Genomic DNA, 24,204 nt, shown 5'->3' on the forward strand with positions numbered 1-24,204 from the left:
TTTTACGCGGCGTGCGGTGATCAAGTCCTATAATATTTTTGGGCGGAAATATTACACGGGCGCGGAAGGGGGACATGATGTGCAGGGAGTTCTTTCAGGCACACACCAGCCCCGCACCTCAGGAGAGCAGATACGCAGCATTTGGGATCAGCATGGGAGGATTCGCTCTAGCCAAGACGAGGTGATGGAGATTGCCACCGATTACTACAAACGCCTATTCCAGCAGGAGATAGCCTCAGCCAGAGGACAGCGTTACAGACAACAGATTTGGGATCTCATCCCATCCCTCGTCAGAGAGGAGATGGAACGCTCCCTCCTAGCCCCTGTCACAGAGAAGGAATTAGAGGAGGCTTTCCACACACAGGATGGGCAGAAATGCCCAGGAGAGGATGGCCTCTCTAAGGCCTTCTTTACCACCTTCTGGGAGGTAGTGAAGGACCCCTTATTGCTGGCTTTCCAGGAGATTTTCAGCTCAGGTTGGATGCCAAAGAGTTTATTGGCAAGTCTTATCAGTCTCCTCTCCAAAGGGGGAGACCGGTTGGAGCTATTCCAATGGAGACCAATGACCCTGTTGCCAGTTGCCTATAAGACATTGGCAAAGATGATTGGTAGGCGACTCCGCCCCGTGCTTCCAGACATCATCCATGACACACAGACAGGCTTTGTCCAGGATAGGAGCATCCTAGACAATGTCTTTACCTTCTTTAAGGAGACAGAGTGGGCCCAACACAGTGGTCAAGGATTGGTTGTACTACTCCTGGATTTTGAGAAAGCGTATGACAAAGTGGACTATGACTTCTTGGAGGGCACCATGGAGAGGTTGGGCTTCCCCTAGGCATGGAACCATGGGGTCTCTGCAATCTACAGATCGGCTACCAACAGGGTTCTCATTGGAGGTGGGAAAGGGGAGGAGTTTTGGTTGGAGAGATCGGTACGGCAAGGCTGTCCATGGCTCAATACTTATTTCTACACTTTGTAGAGGCGATGTCTTTCTTTCTTAGATCACATGTGAGTGGGTTACGTGGCCTCTGACTTCTAGTGAGAGAGGAGACGGAGCTGCTAGACTGAGAGTATGCAGATGATATAGCACTTAACATAGAGGACGATGAGTTGATGCTGGAGAGAGTGAGACTAGCTCTCGAGGTATTCTGTACTGCAGCAGGAGTGAAAATCAATTGGTGGAAGTCAGTTGGTTTCCTTATAGACCCGGACTCTAGTACGAAGTGGGGCGTCCACTTGGGATTTAGATGGGTGTGCAGAGGGCAGACCGTCCGCTACCTAGGGTTCCAGGTGGGACTCGACATCACCCCTGCCCAGCAGTTTCTCCCAGTCCTTGACTCTATTTGGAGGAAGCTGACCTATTAGAGTTCTACTCGTCTCTCCCTAGTGGGACGAGCCCTGGTGGTCAACCAAGTCCTTCTAGCAATGGCTTGGTACATCGCCTCATGTTGGTGCCTCTCCTTGTCCTATGTTGCTTAGCTTTGCTGTCTAGTGTGGAATTTCCTATGGGCTGGTTCGGACGGTTCTAGGGACTCTCAGGCCAAGGTGGTGTGGGCGACCATCATCCGGCATCGGTCAGAGGGAGGGCTTGGGATCATTGACCTAGAGTATCAGAGTATGGCTCTTTTGGGCAAGCTTGTAGTCCGCAGTCTCACTCCAGGAGGGCAGATCTGGAAGGTCCTACTGCAGGAGGGTCTCCAGGAGTGCAGACTGAGGCTTGGCGGGGATTGGAGACTGTCCTTGAGGTGGATCTTCACGACAGCCCAGATCAGGCCCCCCAAATCCCCCTTCCTACGTAACTTACTTCATGTGTGGCAGGGCCTCCGTAGGGCCCTAATTCAGAGCCCCCTAGGTTGCCAGGAGGAGATAGACTGTTAGCTGGTGATTTGGAACCCCCAGGTCAGAGATCAGGAGGGGATACAGATCGGCGAGCGCCCCCACATCCAGTGGGCTGGTTGGGAGGCCGGCCCGCCAGCCTGCACCATCAGGACCTGGCGGGAGGTGTATAGGCTGGCGGATGAGGAGGTGTTGCAGCGAGCATCAGGTTGCTAGAGAGGAGTTGAGTTGAGGAGAAGGGAGATTGACGCAGCAATTCCTCAAGAGTGGCTTGGCCTCCCGGCATGAGAACCGGTAGAGCTCAAGGAGTGGCGCCTTTGGATTTGGGCGGGCAGACCACTTGATGAGCTAGAGTGGGCTCTAGGAGAGTGGCTATGGCTGGCCACTGCGGTCTCCAAGAAGCCACCGAGGTTCGTGGAGTACATAGCCAGGATTGACAGACACGTGCTGATGTAGGAGGACATGGACTAGGCGCTGTTGCATAGCAGGTACTGGGCGGAGCAGAGTATCACAGATGCTTTCCGATGGACTTTTTGGCGCCGCCTATGGGATAGCTAGATGCCGAGGAGGGTATCGTATTTCGTATGGCTGGTGGCACATGGAGGCCTGGCGGTAGGGAGTTGGTTAGCCTAGATGTAGAAGGATGGAGGATGTAACGCTGCACACAACAGCTTTTGGAAACTCCAAAGCACTTCCTCTGGTCGTGTGAGGCGGCGTAGCTAGTGTGGAGAGGAGCATGCCGCATTCTCCGTCGCATAGCACCTAGCCTTGGATGTATCTCATGGGGAGCATTTTGCTTGCAGGTAGTCAGCCAGGGTCATCACCTTCTGTATGAGGCCGGGATGCAGGACACGATCTTCCTTATTGAGGCTGGGTCATGCGCAATAGCCGGTTTGGAGGCTTTGCCCATCCGCCAGGTACTGGAGCCCAGAGCACACCCCTCTGAGGTATGGGAGATCGTAGGGAGTCTCATTGGATGGCACATCTGGAAGGCGCGTTGTCAGGAGGTTTTTGGAGGAGAGAGACTTTCTGTACAGGCGACTTTGGCAAAGCTCTGGACCTCCATCATCCACTCCCTTCGTAGCCGATGGGACTAGGTGCAGGGCGAGTCTCGAGCTTGTCAAGAGCTGTGTCTTCACTTCGTGCGCACTTGGGGCTATTTGGACTTATTTTTCGTGACGCAGGCAGGCAGCCCCAAATGGCGATACACCCCCCGTCCATGGCTTCTTGCCCCCATTCCCCCTAGACCTCTGTGAGAGGCCTGTATATTTGATATTTGTGTGACTTTATATCAGATCTAGCTAGTCTGTTGAGCAGGAGCACTTCTTTGTATTCAAGGTTTTTTTGAAGTAATATAATTAGCTACACTTTATTTGCAAAAAAAAGAGAGCATCCCTTGCTCTCACATATCGTGTTACCTTTCTGTGCCATGTTGAGTGTAGCACACACACCCCCACCACCACCACCACCAAAAAAAACAAACAAACAAAAGGGTCGTGCCATGGAACGGCATGGATTGCATTTTTTTCTTATTATGAAAACAACTTTTAAACTAAAATAATAGGAGAGCCTTTGTAAGGTTGTCTCAGTAATAGACGAAGTCCCTTCTCTATGCACCCAAAGGGGAAGACCTCGTACTCGATGAAAAAAGAGGAGATTTTTGCCTTGGGAAAAGGAGTGTAGGCCTAAATTAAAGAAGAGAGAGAAGCTTGAACCCACAAACTAGTGGACAAGGGAATTGTCCAATAGATAGAAGGGTTAATCCTCGATGATGATGAGGGATTTCCCTATGCACATAGAGAAGCCATGATTGATAGTGACTGCTCCTCCAATCACAACCTCTACTTTGATGCCAACATTGAGAAAATTGAACCACAAATTGATAGACTAAACACAAAGTGAAATTGAGCATAAAATATAGAGTGACAAATGTAAGTAGAGAAGCACGACACCAATTGGGTGCAATCTCCCCCCATGCATTGAGTCTACTCTTCTCAATGCATGTACTTGTTAATTTCATTGATCTTGTGCCCAAGAATAGGATATTACATTCCCACTTTTAGCTCCTTTTCATGAACAACTCATCTTTTTCTAATATGTAAATAGAATCTAAAATCTAAACAATATCCTCAAGCTTAAATAAATATGCCCAACCTTAGGACTACAAAATATAAAATGTCTTACATACACAAATAATACATCTCAAAAATTAAAATGTCAAAAATATTATTTGTGCTCCATGTAGTGCTCCCTAGGCGAAATACACAAATCATAATTTCCTCCAATTCTCCAATTTAATAATCTGCCCACGAAAAACACAAAACATGTTCAATTTCCTAATAGCCACATAGCACGATATGACCAATGCTACATTTTTGCATGTGCCAAAAGTCAGGACTGTGTGGTGAATAGTCAGAAGTAAAAACCCACATAAAATATAGTAACTGATCACTTATTTAAGTCAAACTAAATCAATAATAACAGAAACCAGCACTATAGTGGCCATGATAAATTGGTATTGATGTATAGCTAGAGCTGGCTAGTAGTTTGCGCATGTCTTGATGTTTGCTATATGTTTGCCCACTTGCTAAAGTTCATATTCCTTTTCTTTTTGTATAGTCATCATAACATTTGTTAACACCTTGCCCCTCTTCCCTTTTTGCAAAACCAAAAACAGTGCAGAGGTGTGCTGCAAATATTGCTGAACCTGATTTAGATCCCAAAAAGTGATATTGGATGTACTGCTAGAACTGGCTAGTGGTTTGTGCATGTGTTGATGTTTGTTTACTTGTTAAAGTTCATATTCCTTTTCTTTTTTATAGTCATCATAATCTTTGTTAACACCTAGCCCCTCTTCTCTTCTTGCAAAACTAAAAACAGTACAGAGGCGTGCTGTAAATATTGCTGATCCTGATTTAGATCCCAAAAAGATGACAATGAAGGACATCATCAGACTTGCAGAAGCAAAAGACAGAATGGTAAACTACTTAGTTTTTGTCTAAAGTGTGTGTTGAGCCTCCCATTACAGTCCTAATATTGAGTCTGACTATCTAAGTGATGCTTTTATCTCTTGCATGCTTTCCTTAGCAAAGATGGAATGTTGAAACAAGTGGCTACTTTTGATAAAATAGGTTTTTGAACATGGAGGATTACATTCTAAATTTATGGCTTCATAAGCTTTTGAGGCAAGGTAACTCTATGGAAAATTTTGTGAGTCAATTTATGAGTAGGTGCAATTGATTGTAAGTGGTCAAAATAAGGTTGTTCTCGAAGAATATGATGTTTGAGGAGGATGGAGTCTAAATGTTGCTGTTTGGATCTGTAAACAAGTGTAAAAGGTATATTTATGGGTTATATAGGTTGCAAAAGCTAGAGCATAGAAGAAGATTGACAACATACAAAAACAATAGATTTGTTGATAGCTTGTAGATTAGGCAAAAGCAAGAGCATAGGAGAACATTGATAGCATATAATGTATTCTTAGTACATGTCGCACCATGCTGTGGAAACTTATTTTGAGTATATGCTGATTACACGATGAAATCCAAGTGTTTTCACAGAAGTTTTTACCAAACTTAGGTTGCATGTTATTATTTTGGCAAATAGCATGTGGCTGTTATTTTTGGACACTGACTGTATCATTATGCAAGTTCTTTATCCAACCAATTGATGAGAACTGCATGTACAATATTGTAGAGAGCATATTAAATGCAAGATGATTGCAGTGAAGGGATCTTGTTGCTGGTAAAGATAGTAGCAATATGTGCTTGTTGCAGTTTCTTGACATTCTTTTGAGCGATTACTTACTTTCCTTGCGCATATTTAATGCTAAGACGAATTACTCTAGGGTTCTATCCTGATTTTCTTGTGTAATAGTTGCCTTTCTTCTGCACTCCTTACATTGGAGCTTTAAGCTATATTGATTGTAATTTTGTGATAAAACTAGGATAAATTGAGAAATGTTGCTAACAATTTCTGCAGCTGGTGACGTTTACTCGATCTGGTTGTGACATCAAGTTATCAACTGTCTGTTATTAATAGATGAAGAAAGACAGTGCAAGGTCAGCATCAACCCAAAAAGCTTCTGTTAATGCAACTGAACCAGAACATGAAGAGAATGGAGGGTAAGTCCTTTTAATGCAATGCTTTTTTGGGGGACTTGAAGTTGTTTTCAAGAACCAACATATTTTGCAATCATGATCAATGAAAAAAACTTGAACATGATACAGTAGAATGTTACATGTCAAAACTCCTTTGGGTGTGCAAGCTGTTAATAGATGAAAGAAAATTAGTTGAAGAGTTTATCTCCCCACAAACTTAAAAAAAAAGAGCGGGGGAGGTTTGGGTGGGTATATGGGGAGCTTTCTAGAATCTGTGTGATCATTCTGTTTGAATTGGTTTGTTTATGCTTTGTATATGTTTTCATTAAAAGTTTCCCTCTTCAGTGCTCTTATCTCCTTTGTGTTCTGTTCTGATGCTGCAGGGCATCCTTTGCCCCACAAGTTCAAGTTATTGATGGACGCATTGTCATAAATCAAGAGAGTCTGACTGTTGCAGCTCGCCCAAGAGATAACTTACAGAATTATAAGAGAGTAGAGGAAACACATTCTAAACTGAATTATCACAGCTATATGAAGAGAACACCGAGAACAGTATGGAATAAGGATGAAACTGAGTTATTTTACAAGGTCAATTCCTGTGGAATTTTCATTGGATATCTTATCCAAATCATGATGTAGATCCAACTCAATTGTCTTATGTTCTGATTGTGTGCTTTTTCTTTCTGTTGACAATCCAGGCATTGCAGGAATTTGGTACAAATTTTGCGATTATTCAAAACCTTTTTCCAGGAAAGTCACGAAAACAGGTTCTTCTGAAATTCAAGAAAGAAGAAAAGTGCAGACCCTTGAGGGTGGCTGAAGCCATGACATTGAAAACGAATGGTTTGTTTCTTTCATTACCATGAATATTATTTTGATTGCTTTGCTATGTAATCCTAAGGTTGATGTGTAGCAAATGTGGCTAGGAATTTATGACTAGTTAGATGGTAGGATTTAGACCATGTGGCTTTTTGGCGATCCTTAGCTAAAAGTGAGCCAACTCTTAGGAGATTCCCTTCAATCTGAGTGCTTCCTACATTGAGACATGATTCATATTTGGGGACCTCAAAGAAGTTGGCAAAATAAGAACCCCATCATTTTCTTAAGAGAATTAGGTATAGATTTGGGAAGGATTCACACTCTGAAAGATGGTCTTATAAAAAAAAACCAACTACCTACCTTACAAAGGACTGACTGAGGGTGTACCCAACACCTCTTTTCAATGCCTAATCAACTGAGGGCTTTCATATGGAGTAATAAAAGATGGCTATTGTACATGTGATGTCTTGGCAATGCTTCAAAGCCAAGGACAATTGCCAATCTTGTTATATTGATGGGTTTTCCAGAGAGCCATTGGAAATCTGGATGCAAGCTCTGACATAATCCACTAGCTCATTGATGCTTAGATCTAGTAACAATGGGCTTCTTGAGGTCATAGTAAGGTCTTTGTTGCCACGGAAAGACTGCAATATATACGAGTGCTCCTGAAACCCTCTAGTGGGGAGTTCAAAGTAAGCAAAATGTCATATGCATAACCTGTGTTGAAGATGCACCAACATTGGCACATGATCAAAGGCGTGGTCTTGATCTGGAAATGGTGAGGATAGAGTACACAAATGCTGCATAGCTGCCCTCCTCTCACTCATCTCAGAGAATGTTTCTGCTTCTGCATGTAAATGCAGAAGTGCTCAATCTCTTTGGACTTATTTGAATGTTAGACATGTTGGGACAGACAATCTCTGTCGTTACCAGTTGAAGAAACATCTTATTCATTTTAAGCTTTATTGACCTAACCTTTCAGTTTGAGAATGTTGGTAAGACCTTCAAAGATGATCATTGCATCATGTACATTATGCAAGAGTTTCTAAATTCTTTCCATGCTTTCAAGACCACCATAAATATTCAAGAGTTGCCAGACCTCCCAATTCTACATTCTGCTACAAAAAGATAGCTTCTTCCATCCCTTCAGAAAATGGAGGGCAGGAGTTGCACTTAGGGACTCATCTAGAAGCATCAGTGAGATGGTCTAGGGAATAACAATAATCAGTGGAGAGGGGAACCCTGAAATTAACGCAAAAACAAAAAGGAATTTCATGATTTGTGATATATGGATTTGATAGCATATAGTGGAAAAATGGGTTAAGGATAAAGAGCTAATAACAAGAGGGATCAAGGCTAAGGTATACTTAGAATAATGTGTCAAGGGGTCTTGTTTCATTAATTAATTGATCAATTGGTGACAAAAAAGAAAAGAGGGATTAGCGTATCACTATTCATAAAAGCAAAGTGACATAGTAAAGTCATACTTTAGGAGCCCAAGTACACACTAGTGTCATGATCATTGGATGCTTATGTTGATGTAATTGATACACATTAGCTCAAGAGCATGTGTTGAGAGTCTCCCTTGACTCTTGAGGTGTTAGAAGTGGTTGCATTGGGGGCTATGAATGGAAATTTTGAACTATCTGGGAAGTGCATCCTTTGTAGATGACTTAAAAGGGGATTTCCTTTGATCTGTCATGAATAGAAAGTTTCTTTCCTTGCGAAAAATACTCAACACAAAACAGTACCAAAGACTCAAATCTGAGATTTCTAGGCAAAGATATGTGCATTCTAAACTTTCAGCCTACATATGTATATTGCATTTTTAGCCTACATGTTGTACATTGCATGACCTTTTCATGATCATGTTGTCTTGCTGATTTGTGACTGTTTGCTTTGGTGGATCTAGCCCAACCTCCCAAATTCTTTTTGTATGCAAGTTTGATTATGATATGTCTGATTTTTGATCACAAACACCCATTGAGCCATATAGGTGAAAATGTGCACTATCTTTATTCTAACCCATTGGATGGCTCCACCATAACGTGTGACCACTCAGTTCGTTGACCAAACCAAATGTACTATTTTAGATATCTTTCAATTAAAAGAAAATAAATACAAATTCTTTTTCTATTGAGTTGTGTTAGTCGAAAGGGACAAATCTATGAAGATTGTTTTGGGTGTATGTATGATGAGGATGGTGGGCCTTAAAGGGGGCCCTAATGTGCATGGGGACCTTGTGGACTATACTATTCTTGGTCTTTCTAGTGTTAGCTTGATCTTGATCTGCTTGAGTTTTCGTCATAGGCACTCAATTGAGACAATAAGTGAAAGTATAGTTGTGTTTCATGTGCTTGATTGGAATACTAGATATCTGTTTGGAATACCAGATGATAAAATCATTGGAATAGGGACAATCAACCATAACTTTTTTTGTGGGAAGGACACATTTTACCCTTTTTTGTTCCTAGACTGGCTGTTTTGGTCAAAACATCATGTAAATGCTCCAACTGTCCCGTATTTTGAAAAATGATGTGCCATCCATGATGCCTCCCTCTTTTCCTTTTTATATGTGGATAGGACGGGTGGGGCCGGAGCCAGCCTTGCTGGAGTGTTGATACCATTACTGCTTTATGCCGATGATATTGTACTTATATCTGACTCACCTGAGGGACTAAATAGACACTTGGATGCATTATCAGCTTTTTGCAGAGATAGAGATCTTAAGGTGAACCTTGGGAAAACTAAAGTTATGGTATTTAACACTTCAACTGCTTGGGTGACAAGAGCTGAGCACCAGTTTACTTTTGATGGAGAGCCAGTGGAGATGGTTAGGCAATATGTTTATTTGGGGGTCACATTGAAGGGACCACAGTTCTCTTGGAGAGAGACATCAGAAGCTCGTTTGGCAAAAGCATATGCAGCCTTAGGTGCATTGGAGAGGCAATGTGCTCACATACAATTTCATGAGCCGCGCACCAAACTGTGGCTTTTTGACACCCTGGTTACACGCACACTCCTATATGGGGCAGCTATTTGGGGTCTGAGTCTCTTTCACACGAGGAGACAGCCTTTGGGAGACCAGGATGGACGAGAGAAGGAATACTATGATGGATGGGAGCATATGGAAAGACCACTGGTCATGATGATCTCACGCATGATACGAGCAAAGAGCTCGACCCCACATGAGATTATCAGAGCTGAGTTGGAAGCATCACCCATGGTGGCTGAGGCCTTGGTTCAGGCAGTGACTTTCATACATAGACTATGGGAGCTCCCCCAAGATAGATATCCACGGCTAGCCCTGGCCTCTTCTAGACAATTAGTAGCAGACGGTGACAGACACTGTTGGTATGCTCAGATGAGTACATGGATGAGTCTACATGGGCTGCAGATTGACAGACTCTCCCCCTTTGATTATAGCTTGGATTGCCCTACACTTGACCTAAGCCGATCAGAGCTAAACCATGTGATCAGAGCAGACATACTGAAGTTAGATACGGAGAAGACCTGGATCCGACCCCCCTCCTCCCATGGCACGAGGATGGCACACTACCAGACCCACTTCCTTCAGGTATCTAAGGATGGTTTCATCACCCGACCCAATTACATGGACACACAGCTGCCTCATGGACTACGCACAGTTATTGGTCAGATCCGCACCTCATCCCACCACCTGAGGATTGAGACAGGCAGATGGGAAGGTATACAGATAGAAGAACGCATATGCCCACTATGCGACAGAGAGCCAGAGATAGAGGAACACTACGTCTGCCGATGCACTGTATATTATGACATACGAGGTAGATACCACTGTCTGTTTCGAGAGGGTTTTGGACCCCTGAGACGGATCATGTAGTTTGAGGATCAGAGATGCTTGGGATTTTTCCTCTTGGAGCTCCAGAGGCGCAGAGCAACAATTCTACAGAGTAGGAGGCCCCCACAGCTTGGCTCACATAGACAAAGAGCAGTTACTGACTCTTTCACTGATACACGACAGAGTATGGCAGATACCACTACTACTGCCACAGAGCCTACAGGAGTACATCATCATTGGACCTCATCTTCTGTAGGTGTCCCTTTGGATAGAGTAGTGGCACTTAGCCAGTCTAGGCGCCCACGTCCACCCGACGAAGGCCTAGACATCCACACCACAGACAAATTAAAGCCATCATTGAGCGCCACAGGAGACAGATGCCAAGACGCCTCAGCCATGCAGAGATACGCCTCCCTAGAGAACAGACATATCATTGATGGAGAGTTTTCCTTTCTCTACTCTCACTTCCAGATCACTGACATGTTTCCCTTCATTTCCTTTTCAGTCTTATAGGCATGTTTTTCATCTTTTTTCTCGTTCAAGATGAGAAACACACCATCATTGTATGTACTGCTTTGGTCTCATAGGTCACATTGGCCTTTTAGAGACGTTAATATACTCTCTCTCTCTCTCTCTCTCTCTCTCCAATCTTTCAATCTTTAAACTTTACTGTTCTAGCCTTGAAACTATAGTCCCTCTCTCCCTCTCTTTTTCTTTTTTGTAATGGGTAACGATATTAATTACGAAAAAAAGTAAAGGATAGCAAGATAAAAAGTGTAGGGTGGCTCTAGATCATCATGCATGAACCAGATACAACAGATTCAGTGAGTACAAAAGGACGCGAGTATAGGAGGCACCCTAGGACCAGACAGACACAAGGAATCAATGGTTTTGACAAGATTTGGCAGTGTGGGCTTGTGCCTTGGCTGCCACTGTTTCCAATATACCATTTTCAAAGAAGTTCCCCAGCACCGCAGGGGGATTTGGCTTCTCGCAATCAGCTTGTGAAGATGAAGGTGCATTTGCAGTCTGAGGGGTGGAACCTGTATACTTGTGATCCCGTGGAGTGATGGCTCTACTGGTAGCATCAAAGACTAGCTAGGCTGGAGGGTCACGGGCATGCTGTGGTTGTTGTTGCTCTTTGGGGGGCTGCTGTGGCGGGTGTTGTGTGGAGGTGGCTGTAGTAGGAACTCGAGCCATAGATGCATCAAAGTGATTGTCTCTACAACTTGAGTAAGTGTGGAAGGGGGTCTTGCAAAGAAGGGTCAATACATGCTGTGGGCATGGCAGTCTTTTTGGCTTTTCTCTTATTGTGTCTATCCTTGTGTTTTTGGATCTGAAGGAGCTGGTTGCTTGGTTTTGGACTAAGTGGGCTTAACAATTTTCTACTTAGTAGAAGGTAGGGATGCAGTGTGATCCTTGTATATGGGCTGGTCCACCAATGTACTCCTTTTCTCTGCACGTTCGGCCACGAAGTGACCCAGTTGACCACCACAAGCAAAACAGTGGTCAGCAAAAGTACCCCACTTAAGCCGAAACCAAACAAGCTGCATACCGCTGCAATGGAAGTGCAACTAGTTGGGTCTCCTTCTAGGCGTTTTTTGTCCTTAGGCTTGGGGGCACCAACACATGACCCATTGCAGCCATTGCATCCTTGAGAAGGGCCCAGTAGATCGAGGTAACTCTTCACTTCCACCCTACTGGACATGCCCGCTTAAGCAAACATTGGAAATCTGCCATTGGACTGTATGGGACAATATGCGCCAACCCTTTATCAAAGAAAAGGGGTTGCTGATTGAGATCATTTTGTAAGGTCATAGGTCTGATGTTGTCTTTTGTAAGGTCATAGGTCTGATGTAATACGAACTATCATTTTGTGTGTGAAAAACAGCCAAGAAGGCTTCACATATTTTCATATAAAGGCGCAGTAGGCCCAAACTTGTGTTGAAGTAGAAAGGAGTACAACCTCATAGAAACCACGCGGATAGCAAATATCTCCTCGACACAATCAATTTGAAGAAGAGATGTCAGCCCCTGACAGATCTAGGTTAGCAAGAGAATCCAATCAATGAAAACTAGGTTGACATGTGCAGCTCAGTAAAGGAGTATGAAGTTCTATATGCAGTTCTTGCCACCTATTTGCACAAAATTCCGACTACATGTTACTTGGCATTCTTTCTTTGGTTAGTTTGGTATTAGCCTCGGGCTCTTTTCATGAAGAAGCCACACGGCCCTATGTTTGGAGAAGTGTCCCTTCAAAATCTATCATTTCTAGGCTTTGATTGAAGTTGTTAACCTCAGTACAAGAAAAAGCGGAAAAAGTGGAAAGGCGCAAGCTGGGAGTGAAAAGAGGTGACACAGAAGGAAATCGGACACAACAGAAGAAGCAAGAAGGGAAATAGCAAAAAGCGCAAGGGCAGCCTCAAAAGCTAAGGCAAAGGCAAAAGCGCATCTTTAAATGTGAGGTGCCCCCAAAACTTTTTGTAAAAGAGTGTCAGGCTCCCTTTTGTGCAAACTATAAAGATAGATGGGCGGTAAGAAGGAAGCTAGGAAGGCGATGGGAAAAGGGGCCTAGGCCACGGCCGGCCATGTAAAAAATGGGATAAGGGGATGACCACCCAAAAGGGATTTAGGGTTTTGTATATAAAGTTGAAAAGTGAATGAGGAGCTCATTCTTTGGTGTGTGGCAAAGTGGACTCATCTTCTCTTCTTCTCTCATTCTTGCTTGCTTGTGTGTGTTTGAGAGAGGGAGTGTGAGAGTGTGAGGGTGAGGGATCAAGGAGAAGAAGCTCTCAATTATCTCCTCTCTTCTTCTTTTCTCTTCTCTACTCTTCTCCTCTTCTCTTCTTTTCTCTTGTTTCGCATGCGGCTATGGAGGATGGAGCTCGAAGGTAAAGACTTGAGGTTACTTGAGCTCGCATGATGAATCGTGGAGCTACCGGTGTGCTTGAGGAAGGAGGCAACTTGTTTAGGCATCAAGGTAAGCTTACTACACCCCGGTAGGATCGAAGGTGCGTCGGCTAGGTGAGAGATAGCCATAGGTGTTCGCTTGAAACGCTTGGAATAATAAGCGGTCCATGGGTCTTGGCGGTTGAGCGTGAGCTTCCCTCTGCAAAAGCTCTTGAATAAATGGCCTTGCTTGAGTGCAAGGATGATGATTTTTTTTCATCTTTATAGTAATTCTAATAAAATAAATAAATGAAACCAATAAACAAAAACAATACTTCAAAAATTAAAGGAAAAAACTAAATGAAATGAGAAAACATGCTATATAGCATGCCGAAAAGTTGGTACAAATCTCTTTGTAATTAAATAATTATGGGAGAAGGTGCAATTTCCCCATCCATTCAAAATATTCGGTTTGTTGTGTGAAATTATTTTGGTTGTACTCTTCTCCGGTAGTCCAATTCATAGCTACTACCCACCTTGAACTTCCTCGACACAGAATTACTGTTGAATGAAGGGACACTAGGGATTTGCGAAAAAAGCAAAAAAGTGCTCTCATCATTATTACCTAACCAATTGCTTACAAGATCATATTCACCAGCATATATTAGGCTTTAGCATAGATACATTGAAGGTATCCAGTATAGCAGGGATGCTTTTCTCAGCATTACGCATCCAATCCAACATTATAGCTTCGTACACGTACAAGCTACAAGCTACCCATTGCACATCCACATCGACTCCCAATGCCTCTTGCACGTCTTCATCATTCAAGAAGGTCGCCACATCTGAGAAATCATAACACATGGTATCCTTTCATTCCTTTTGGATATCATAATATTGCAAAGAAAGGACACATTGATTGTCATTTTATGGCACAGATTAGGAGTTGAATTGAGCATATATTAGGCACACATCAATAGTGCGGTATGCAATTGATTTTAAAAACTAGAAAATGTATAAAGACTTTACATTTGTATTGTCCAACAATGACACTACTGTGTTGAATATCCTATCGCAAGCCATATAGGTAGCTGCACAAGCTACTCCTCCCCCTTCTGACTCTGCATCACACAAGCCCAAAAGACAATAAGACCATTGCATTGAGCTTGTGGCTAATCTTTTTAGAACGAGGTACTGGTTGTAATTATTTGTAACTATTACCACATAGGCTTAAGCTGGCTGTGCACATGGTATGACGCTTCTTGATTCTTGCATAAGCATTAGTGCCAATAAGCCCCATACTGAGTGCATAATCCGCATAAGCCTTGTATTGAATATTGGGTTGTGTGAGCCCGTTCCGAATAGCAAAGCCCTACAACACACCACCACTACATGAGATTGCAATTATGGAAAGTACTGTCATGATTTGATTTGCAATTGATTCAGTGAGGTGTAGTGGACAAACTTTCAAGTTGAGATAGGAAGCATCCCCTTGCTTGTTGGCCTCATAGATGCGGGACATTAAGGCTGGGGAATGGTGTCCAGCATAGGATTTACCGGTCACGAACAAGCTGTTCATCCTATAATTGGAGGGAGCATTTGAAAGAGCCTGGTAAAAAAGGGCAAAGGATTACCGAGTTAGCTTACCATAAAGAAAGAAATCACTTTGGGTTTAAACATGGATGTAGCATAACATAAAAGACAAGGTTGAAATGATTCATATTTGAATTTATACTTCAAAATCCAAAAGCCAAATCAATTAACTATAGCAATGAAGATGGTTGGCATTCACTTGTAGGAAATCGTACAGATCTTCACTAACTGCCAGTTGATCATGGCAAATATCACGATAATCAATAGTATAGCTAAAGGCTGTATCAATAGACTGGTCAACAAAGATGATGTTGGAAACCTGAAATCAAGAAAATAAAGATGCAAACATCATAAAGATCCAACCCCACTTGCACATCACATAAATTTCAATTGGATGGACTAGTGCAATTGCGGAGTAAGGGGTAATTAAGAAGAGGGCGAAGAGGGTCTGTCGTCTTACTTGATCCCATCTGTAATCATTCCATACAAGTGTCAAGTTGGTGGAGTTGATGATATGGAAAGGCCATTCTCGCAGAAAAGGGCGAGCTCACTCCCACACCCAAGACCCCCCATTGTCCACAGCAAAAGAGGGTTCTCCGTTTTATTGCCATGAGATTCGAAGAAGAAATAGAACATTCTGCAGCATGTACATATATCCTAGATCATCAGAGAATCAAACAATTAGATTAGGAAACAATTACTACACCTACATAGTGACATCAATCAGTAGTAGCAAGACGATATGCATCTTCCTAGTAGCAGCAGCAAGATGACATGCATCTTTCCAGCACGCACTACTTTTCGACTTCTGTCACACGTTGAGAAACCCTTCATCCGTAGTTTTGCATTCTGCGTTTTGCATTTAGGGTTTCACAATGGATAGCCCCAAAAAGGGGTTGGGCGCCCATAGTGGGGTGCCACCCTAGACAGTCTCTTGCCTATTTATAGGCTGCCTGTGTCACTCATTCTTTACGGCTGATTCATTCAGTTCATCATCTCTTCTCTCCAACCTCTTCACTACCCTTACACCCCTTTAGGAGGACATTTCCGTTTGTGGTTCGTGGTTGTCTTCATCATCTTCCTTGTGCTATGACACCCTTGTTCCCTTGTATCACATTCACTCCATAATTCAAATCTTCATCATTCCATTCATCAGAGTTTCTTCGCTCTTCTCTTCTCTTCTCAGTGTTTACTGACTTCACTTCGTGTTCCTTCCTGCAAACCCTACTGTTTCGCTAGTACGTCATCTTTTGATATGGTATCAGACCTGGATTTGCTCAAACAATGGCAAAGATCCTCCACTCTAGTGAAGGCAAAGACTGGTGGCGGGTTTGGTATCCACTTCTCTTTTTTTTCCGCTGCATTAACACCCTAATTGGTGGCTGCTCCCTCTTGCATTTGCTGTTTTCTAGCCTGCGTTTAGGGCTGCTGCTGCCGTCTCCCCAAGCATATAGAGTTGCAATCACTCTCATGTTGACCAACATGATATTGAGAATGCATCCATGTTCTCTCATTGCTACTACATTTTGATCAATGAGGAATTGGATGAATCTCGACAATCCCAAATTCGCTTTGTTGAATGAGGCTTGAACCCTAATTGTCCAACAATCTTAGAACTTTGTCCTAACCAATGCACCTTCGTTTGACCATCAAATTGAAGTAATTCAGACATGCAAACTTGCTGTCCATAAGCCCTAATCTTTAGCATCAATTTGCCTTGGGATTGGATATTGAACTTGATGTTTTAAGTGGCTGGAAAATTAGATCTGCATGTATAAATAGATTCACCCTAATGTCTGACCCGAATCTTCAATGATTTGGCGACCCAAAATAAAGGGCAAGTTGGGCGTTTTGGTTTGATGTCTTTAGTAAGCAATTCCACACCCAAAATGATTGATTTCTACAAACCCTAGACATTGATTTGCTGTAAACAAGAAGTCCTAATTCTAATTTGCTGAAGAAAACAAAGGTTACACAGGTGGTAGACCAAGAGCGAGAAAGGAGAAGAAAAGATTGATTCCTTGCTGTTCTACACATCAATATGGCTGCGAAACACTCTCCTGTCTTGTTCATTGTGAAAAATCAGCAAACATATATCTTTTTTTGTTACTATGGCTCTCCAAACTTGGGCTACTCCAAAAATGAGAGAGGAAGAGAGCGCCAAATAGCTAAGGTCAAGTTTTGAAATGAGTAACAAATTGCTTCTTGATCAGATCACATTTCTAATTAAGAGCTAATTAATGACTTAATCATTAATCACACATCAACTGCTCATTGGATCAAACTTAAGCTCATGGCATACTTAATACTTAAGTGCTCTAAGTGAGCTACATAGTGGGCGAGACTTTCAATGTAACTTAATTCTTAGGTGCAAACTTTCAATGTAATGAAATTTTCATATTGCACCTTGTTTCTTTTGCATTGTCGTCATACCACATAGCCTGCACACTTGTTCATTTCATGCCTTGGTATCAAATCTTTTACTACTAGAGCAATGGTCATTGTGCCAAGAGCTAGGGGTACTAGAAGTAGAGTTCATTTTGATTATATCTTCAAGCGCATTTGTTATTCTATGATAGAAACTTGAATACAAGATATTTCATATTGAGATGCTTGACATATCGTTCTGAAGTGAAAAATAAACCCGAGTGATGAAAAGGCCCTTTTTACTCCGGTTCCCGTGTATAAATTTACTTGTACATGTGACTACACCCTTGTGAGTGTAAGTGTACCATACCCCAAGTATAAGTACATTATTTTATTCTTTGTGTGTACTACACTGGTACACACCCATCTCAAGTCTCCACTCTCTCTGCACTCTCTATTGCTGAAATTTGTGTGCATACTTGGGCACTTCCACTCGCTCTTCAAACTAGTATCAGAGCTGCAGGAAGAGTGCTCGTGCGAAGGAGTTAGCTCGTCATCATTCTGCCTATTCGGGGGCAGCAGGTGTTCGTTTTGACCAAGCTGCAGTTAGTCGATTTTGGCCGGCAGTCGGCTTGAGGTGCAGGCTAGTTGCGACAGGTCAGGTCACAACCAGGCACGCCATAGTGTTTTAGGTAGTCGACAGGTCAGTTTTGACTAGGTGGCTTGAGCATTTTACCTGTCCGATTGCAAGCGGCGACCATTGGCAGGTAGGTGCAGGTCACGGGAGGCTGTCGGCAGGAGAGCAGCAGCATTGCAACAGATTTCAGGCATTTTTTGTCAGTTTTTTAATTATTTTCTGCAGCAGACCCCTTGCTCACTGACAGGGTTCTCATGTGCAAGCAGAGTTTGCAGAATTGTGCCGACATGTACCCGAAAATTTGGGACCTTTCTGAGATTTGATACTGTTTATTCAAAACAGAGACATTTGACTCATAAATTGCAGACATTGTGCGCATTTGTCCCGAAAATTTCAGGGCTTTTCATGTACAAGTGAAATTTTGCTCAGATGAGCTAATTTCACTGAAATTTGTGCACATCGGATCCCGAAATTTGGGGGTTCTGCAGAATTTGTGAAATTTCTGCAACATTTGCCCGTATTTGACACTCGGGGTGATGTATTAGTGCAGTTGGAGCAGATTTATTGCAAATTTTTGGGGCTTTTTGCATTGGTGATGCATCTTGAGCTGATTTATGCTTTGACAATGAAATTACAATAGATTCATTGCTGAGTGAGAGAAATTTTGGACTTGGGATGTATTAAATGTTGTTAAAGGGCAGCTTCTCTTGATACATGTATTGCTAAATGCTCATTGTGCAGTGAAACAGTGGTATATACAACACTTGGGTTATTGCATTTGGGCATTATGGTGATGTGTTATTGAAGTGGGAGCTGTCTTTTATGCATATGTATCAGATTGGATTCATGTATAATGTTGTAATCAGCCCTAGGGACTGAAATTGCAGTATAATATTTGCTTCTTGGGCACTTTTGGAAGTGCAAGTTTGAATACTTGCTGTTATGTTCAGCAACCGTGCTATTGGCTGAAAGTATTAAACACTTTTTTGCAGTTTTTATTGCTGTAAATGGCTGGTAGTGCATCAACATTTGACACAAATAATCTTTTTGAGATTCTCAAATTTGACGGCAATGGCTTTGATATTTGGAAATATTGTATGCAAGATATACTTTTTTTAAAGGATTGTGATGATGCTTTGGCCGAACATAAACCTGTTGCTTTGTTAGATGAGGATTAGGCTAAAATGAATAAGAAAGCCATTACTTATGTCAAAATGGCAGTCACAAACTATATCTTGGTTGATATCAAGGTACTCACTACTGCATATGCAGTTTGGGAGAAACTCAAGGCTATGTATGAGAATATGACTTCTATCAATCAAGTCCATCTTATGCGAAAGTTGGTCAACTTGAAGCTTGATGAGTCTAAATCCATCTCAGAGCATTTAAATGCTTTCATTGGTGTTTTGAGTCAGTTATAGAATGCAAGTTTGCCGGCTTTTGATCTTAAGCTGAGGGCTATCTTCTTGTTCATGACTTTGCTAGATTTATGGGAAGCATTGGTTGTGTCATTGAGCAACAACCCCAACTTGACATTTGATGGTGTGCATGGTTCTATTCTGATTAGACGCAAGGCAAGTGGAGAAAACAGTGGATCAGCCTACAATGTAAAAGGACAAACTGAAAAGAGGTCAAACGCTGCAAAATTCAAATAAGTATAAAAATTGCAGCAAAAGCAAGGAAAAACAACAAGATGTCACTTGCTATCAGTGTGGACGCAAAGGGTATAAAAATTCCGATTGTAGGTACTATAAAAGAGTGCAAGAACGCAAGAAGCAGGCTAATGTAAGAGGCAAAAAAAACGAGAAGGATAGTAGCTCTACCCCTAAAGAAACAGAGAAAACAAATGTGGTATCTTATGTTGTTATTGAGTAGATAGAAGAAGATAAAGATGTTGATTTGTTGGTTGCATCTTCAGACCCACATACTATGACAGTGGAAGAGATGTATATCACTAAAAGGGATGTGATAGATGCCTTGTTGTCTGCTCATGATGGTCTATCACAATCATGGTGTCATGAGGATATGTATTTTTGAAACCTCTCCTAACATGTGGATTAATTTTTAATCACATGATTAAGTAAATGCTACACATCTGAGGTGCAATTAGGATTAGCGTAAATTTATGAGCCTAGGGCTCGAGAAAATCATGGGATATCAAAGGCAAAAGTTGCCATAAGTTATGTTGTACAGGTACTTGGTGTTATTTGGTGTCAATTGTTGGCCTAGGTCATTCATTTGGCGAGAAGTGTCGGTTGGTGACACTAGAGAAGCGACGCTTAATGGTACCTAACGCCAATCTGAGATCAAAGATGGCGCAGAGACACTCGGGAATGGAAGTTGCATAGCCAATTTAATTATTGGCCAGTCAGATCAATTTTTAGGGCATTGAAATATTTATTAGATTAATTTTTAGTATTTAAAGACTGAAAATTAATATTTAATTATGGCTAATGCTGGAAAAACCATTTGGGAAGGTTGCCACTTATAAAAAATGCTCATGCAAGATTAGAAAACGTCTTTAGAGGCTGGAGAGAGGCATTTTTAGTGTATTTAGCCTGCACGAGAGAGGAAGGAGATACTGCTAGTCTGATTTGCAGCCATTGGAGGACCTTCTGAGGCAGCCAAGGGCAGGAGAAGACCAATCAACAGCAGGTGACAGCATCTACAAGCTGTTGAGACAAGAAAATAGTAGTAAATGATTGATTTTCTTCAGTTCTTTGCATCTATAAGTTGTTGAGACAGGGTAATAGTAGTAAATGATAGATTTTCTTCAGTTCTTCGCGAAGAAAGTCTGAATTTTCTCTCTCGTTAGCGTTCTCTCTCATCTTCTAGCCTTTCTACAACCTTGCACCAAAGATTGCAGCATTGAGATTACTGGAGGCTGAGAAATTTTAGATTTCTCTGTTGTAAATCTTGATTTATAGCAGAAATTAGGGTTAAGCAACAGCCTCGGGAAGCGTGTCAAAAATTTGAAGCTCCAAAACTCGGACTTTTCAAGGTTGAAGGTGAATTTCAGCTAAATTTAGGTGGAGGACTAGCCAACCATTGAATTTGGGGCATTTCCATCATCTATGAAGTGGGTGAAGGCCAATTAAGTGCCTGAATCAAGGGGCAAATCAGATTGAAGGCTTATTGGTCACTTTAGATAGCAAGGGGAGTATGGATTGCGAAGGGGATTGGGAGAATCCCATTGTAAATTAACTTTTTCTTTAATAAAGCTAAAGAAATACCGAAAGGGGCGCCAATTTTGGGGCCGATCGGGTATGCATTGTTCAAGATCAATAGGTAAATTGTATTTTCAGATTTGCGTTTATTGTTTGCTGCTGTAATTAAGTTGTAATCAAGGATTTACCACCCATCTACGGAAGGAAGGTTGGTTTCGTGGTTCCGTTGCCAGGATACCATCAAATCCTTTGAATTGGTGGGCCCGTGGTACTTGATTGCAACTCGGGAGTATTGCATTATTGCTGAAATTGTTCTCAGCAGTGAATTACAGCAAGCATGTCTTCACATGGTGATATGGGATCAAGTGGAGAGGATGCATCACTCCTTGGTGAATCATGTGGTGAAGGGGGAAATGCAACGATGATGTTCGGCATGGTTCTAAACATGGGCAGCATGCCGAAAATGTGGAAAATGACTCAAATGTTGGCACTTCAATGCATAAAGAGGCTGATGAATTTGATGATAGCTTTGAGGATTGAAAGCCGATATGCCACATCATTGATCTTCTCCAATACCAAGAAGGGCCCATAGTATCTCATACTCAACTTGGGATAGAATCTTTCTTTTCCTTTCATCTTTTCAGCCTTGCCTTTTTAAAACGTAGCAATATATAATCACCCTCTGCAAACTGCAAAGCACATCTGTGGCGATCAGCTGTCCTCTTTTGCTTTTCTTGCGTCTCTGAAGTGCATATTTTATCTTTGTATAGGCTACATCCAAGTTTTCCACACATTGATCAACCTCAAAGATCTTATCCTTAGTTTACAAAATAGGTAGTACCTTCTTACTACCCTCAACCACCAGCTTTGCCTGTAGAACTATGCACTGTGTTGTTGTAAGGAAACTCAACCAACGGCAAATACTGCTCCCACTGTGTCTGTGGTCTTAAACATAGCACCTCAAAAGATCTAACATTGTGGAATTTGCTTCCTCAGACCGACAATCTATTTGCAGATGGAAGGATGATGAGAATTTCAACGTGGTACCCATATTCTCAAACAAGCCCTTCCAAAATAAATTGGTCATCCGGGGGTCTCGATCACCAATGATCGACTCTGGCATACCATGATACTTAAAGATGTGCTGCAAAAACAATCGTGCCATATGATTAGCCTTTATTTTCTTCCTCATCGGAATGAAATGGGCTTATTTTCTAAACCTGCAAATGATAGTCCATATCCCATTATCCCTTGTAGGTGTCTTAAGAAGCTCATAAATAAAGTTCATTGCAATGCTCTGCCAAGGCCTATCTGGAATAGACAAGGGTTGCAATAAACCTGGCATCTTTTGCCTATTGTGCTTTACCTTTTGGCATACGATGCATGTGTTAACAAATTGTTCTGCGTCATGCTTCAAAGTTGGCTAATAAAAGAAATGCTCCATTGCCTTGACTTTGTCGTGCATACGGAGGAACATGACTTTCAGTGATAACTCTAGGCTTTAACTGCTTTGTGACACATAGTCGTCTATGCATCATTAGAAATCCATCTCTTAGCACAAAGTGTTCATGCCTTTGGCCATTGCAAAGCTGATCTTAAACATTAGCAAAGTTCGAATCAACAATATATTGCTCTCTCATGGCATCCAACTCAGTGTGATAAACCATGCTGACGGCTGAAATTTGTGGCTTACGTGACAGTGCATCAGCCACAATATTCTTTTTATCATCAATATGTACAATCTGAAAATGAAACATAGAGAGAAAATTTGCCCATCTCATTCGCATCTTTGATAAATTTTTTTGCCTCAGAAAGTACCTCAAAGTTTGATGGTCTGTTTGCACTGTAAAATCAGCCCCCAACAAATAATGTTTCCACGTAGACAGTACATGAATTACAGCCAAGAGCTCTTTCTCATAGACTTGCAAATTCTTTTTTGCATTGTGGTGAATTCGGCTCTAATAAGCCATAAGTCGGCCGTCCTGCACAAGAACAACCCCAGTGCTGTTACCTCATGTATCACATTGAACTATGAATGACTTCCTTAAATCGAGCAACACAAGCACAGGATCTAAAGTCATCTTTTCCTTCAACTTTTCACATGCTGAAATTTCCACTGCTGTCCATCTAAATGGCACATCCTTCTTCTTCAAGGCATGCAATGGAGATGCAATTTTAGCAAACCCGTGCACATACTTTCTGTAGGAAGAACATAAATCCAAGAAGCTGTGGATCTCATGCACATTCCTCAAAGGTGGTCATGATTTTATTGCCTCAACCTTTGCAAGGTCCATGTGAATACCATCAGCCGATACAATATGCCCCAAAAAGTGAATTTCATACAAGAAGAATTCACTTTTCTTTTGCTGCCCCTTTGGGTGTCAAGTTGTCATACATTGACTGTTGTAGAAAGGGTGCATTTGCTGAATTTACATCAAAACCAATGCCAAACAGAGCATTTACATGACCGTCGTTCATTTCTTGAGCCCCATTAGCATTCGAGGGTGCCGATGCAATATCAAACATGCTACTTTGTACCCCAGGCATCAAGCCAATGCTGCCATACATAGGGTTTTGCATATTTCCAACCATACCCGAATATGTTAGGCCTTGTACACCATACATCGGTTGCTGCATACCATAGGGATTTGTGTTATATATTCCGGTATGCGGTCCTTGTCCAACCATAACATGAAAAATCATGCTTCTACCAAAATCTCCTGGCTGCCCCATCATAGCATTCATGCCCAGCTGTCCAAAATCTATTGGATTGGCACTTCTATGATAGCCTTGCATTTGCATTCCTTGCCCTATAGATACTAGCTGTTTTATTTCATTAGTATCTTTCAGAGCTTTAAATGAAGTGTTTGGCATTATCTTGGTTGCATCTTGCTATTCAGAAGGTGTAGAAGATGTATTCTTCTTCTTGTCTTTGCTGTCCTTCTTTGGAGCATTAAAAAATCGGGTAAATTGAGG

At 42.0% G+C, this 24,204-nt stretch overlaps 1 protein-coding gene and 1 pseudogene across 1 annotated transcript in view; one reads left to right on the forward strand and one right to left on the reverse strand.

The window, feature by feature from the left end:
• Positions 1-24,204, forward strand: part of LOC148019642 (Homeodomain-like superfamily protein) — a 95,843-nt gene that overhangs the window by 47,963 nt on the left and 23,676 nt on the right. The window contains exons 7-10 of the mRNA XM_087699747.1: positions 4,717-4,814; positions 5,878-5,960; positions 6,320-6,524; positions 6,635-6,779. Coding sequence (XP_087555873.1) covers positions 4,717-4,814; positions 5,878-5,960; positions 6,320-6,524; positions 6,635-6,779 — 531 coding nt within the window. The remainder of the gene's footprint in view (positions 1-4,716; positions 4,815-5,877; positions 5,961-6,319; positions 6,525-6,634; positions 6,780-24,204) is intronic.
• On the reverse strand, positions 13,892-18,255 carry LOC148019643 (serine carboxypeptidase 3-like; annotated as a pseudogene).

This window comes from Lygodium microphyllum, chromosome 19, assembly GCF_053477565.2.
Source record: "Lygodium microphyllum isolate KBCC chromosome 19, Lygodium_microphyllum_v1.1.10, whole genome shotgun sequence".
NCBI classification, from domain to species: domain Eukaryota; kingdom Viridiplantae; phylum Streptophyta; class Polypodiopsida; order Schizaeales; family Lygodiaceae; genus Lygodium; species Lygodium microphyllum.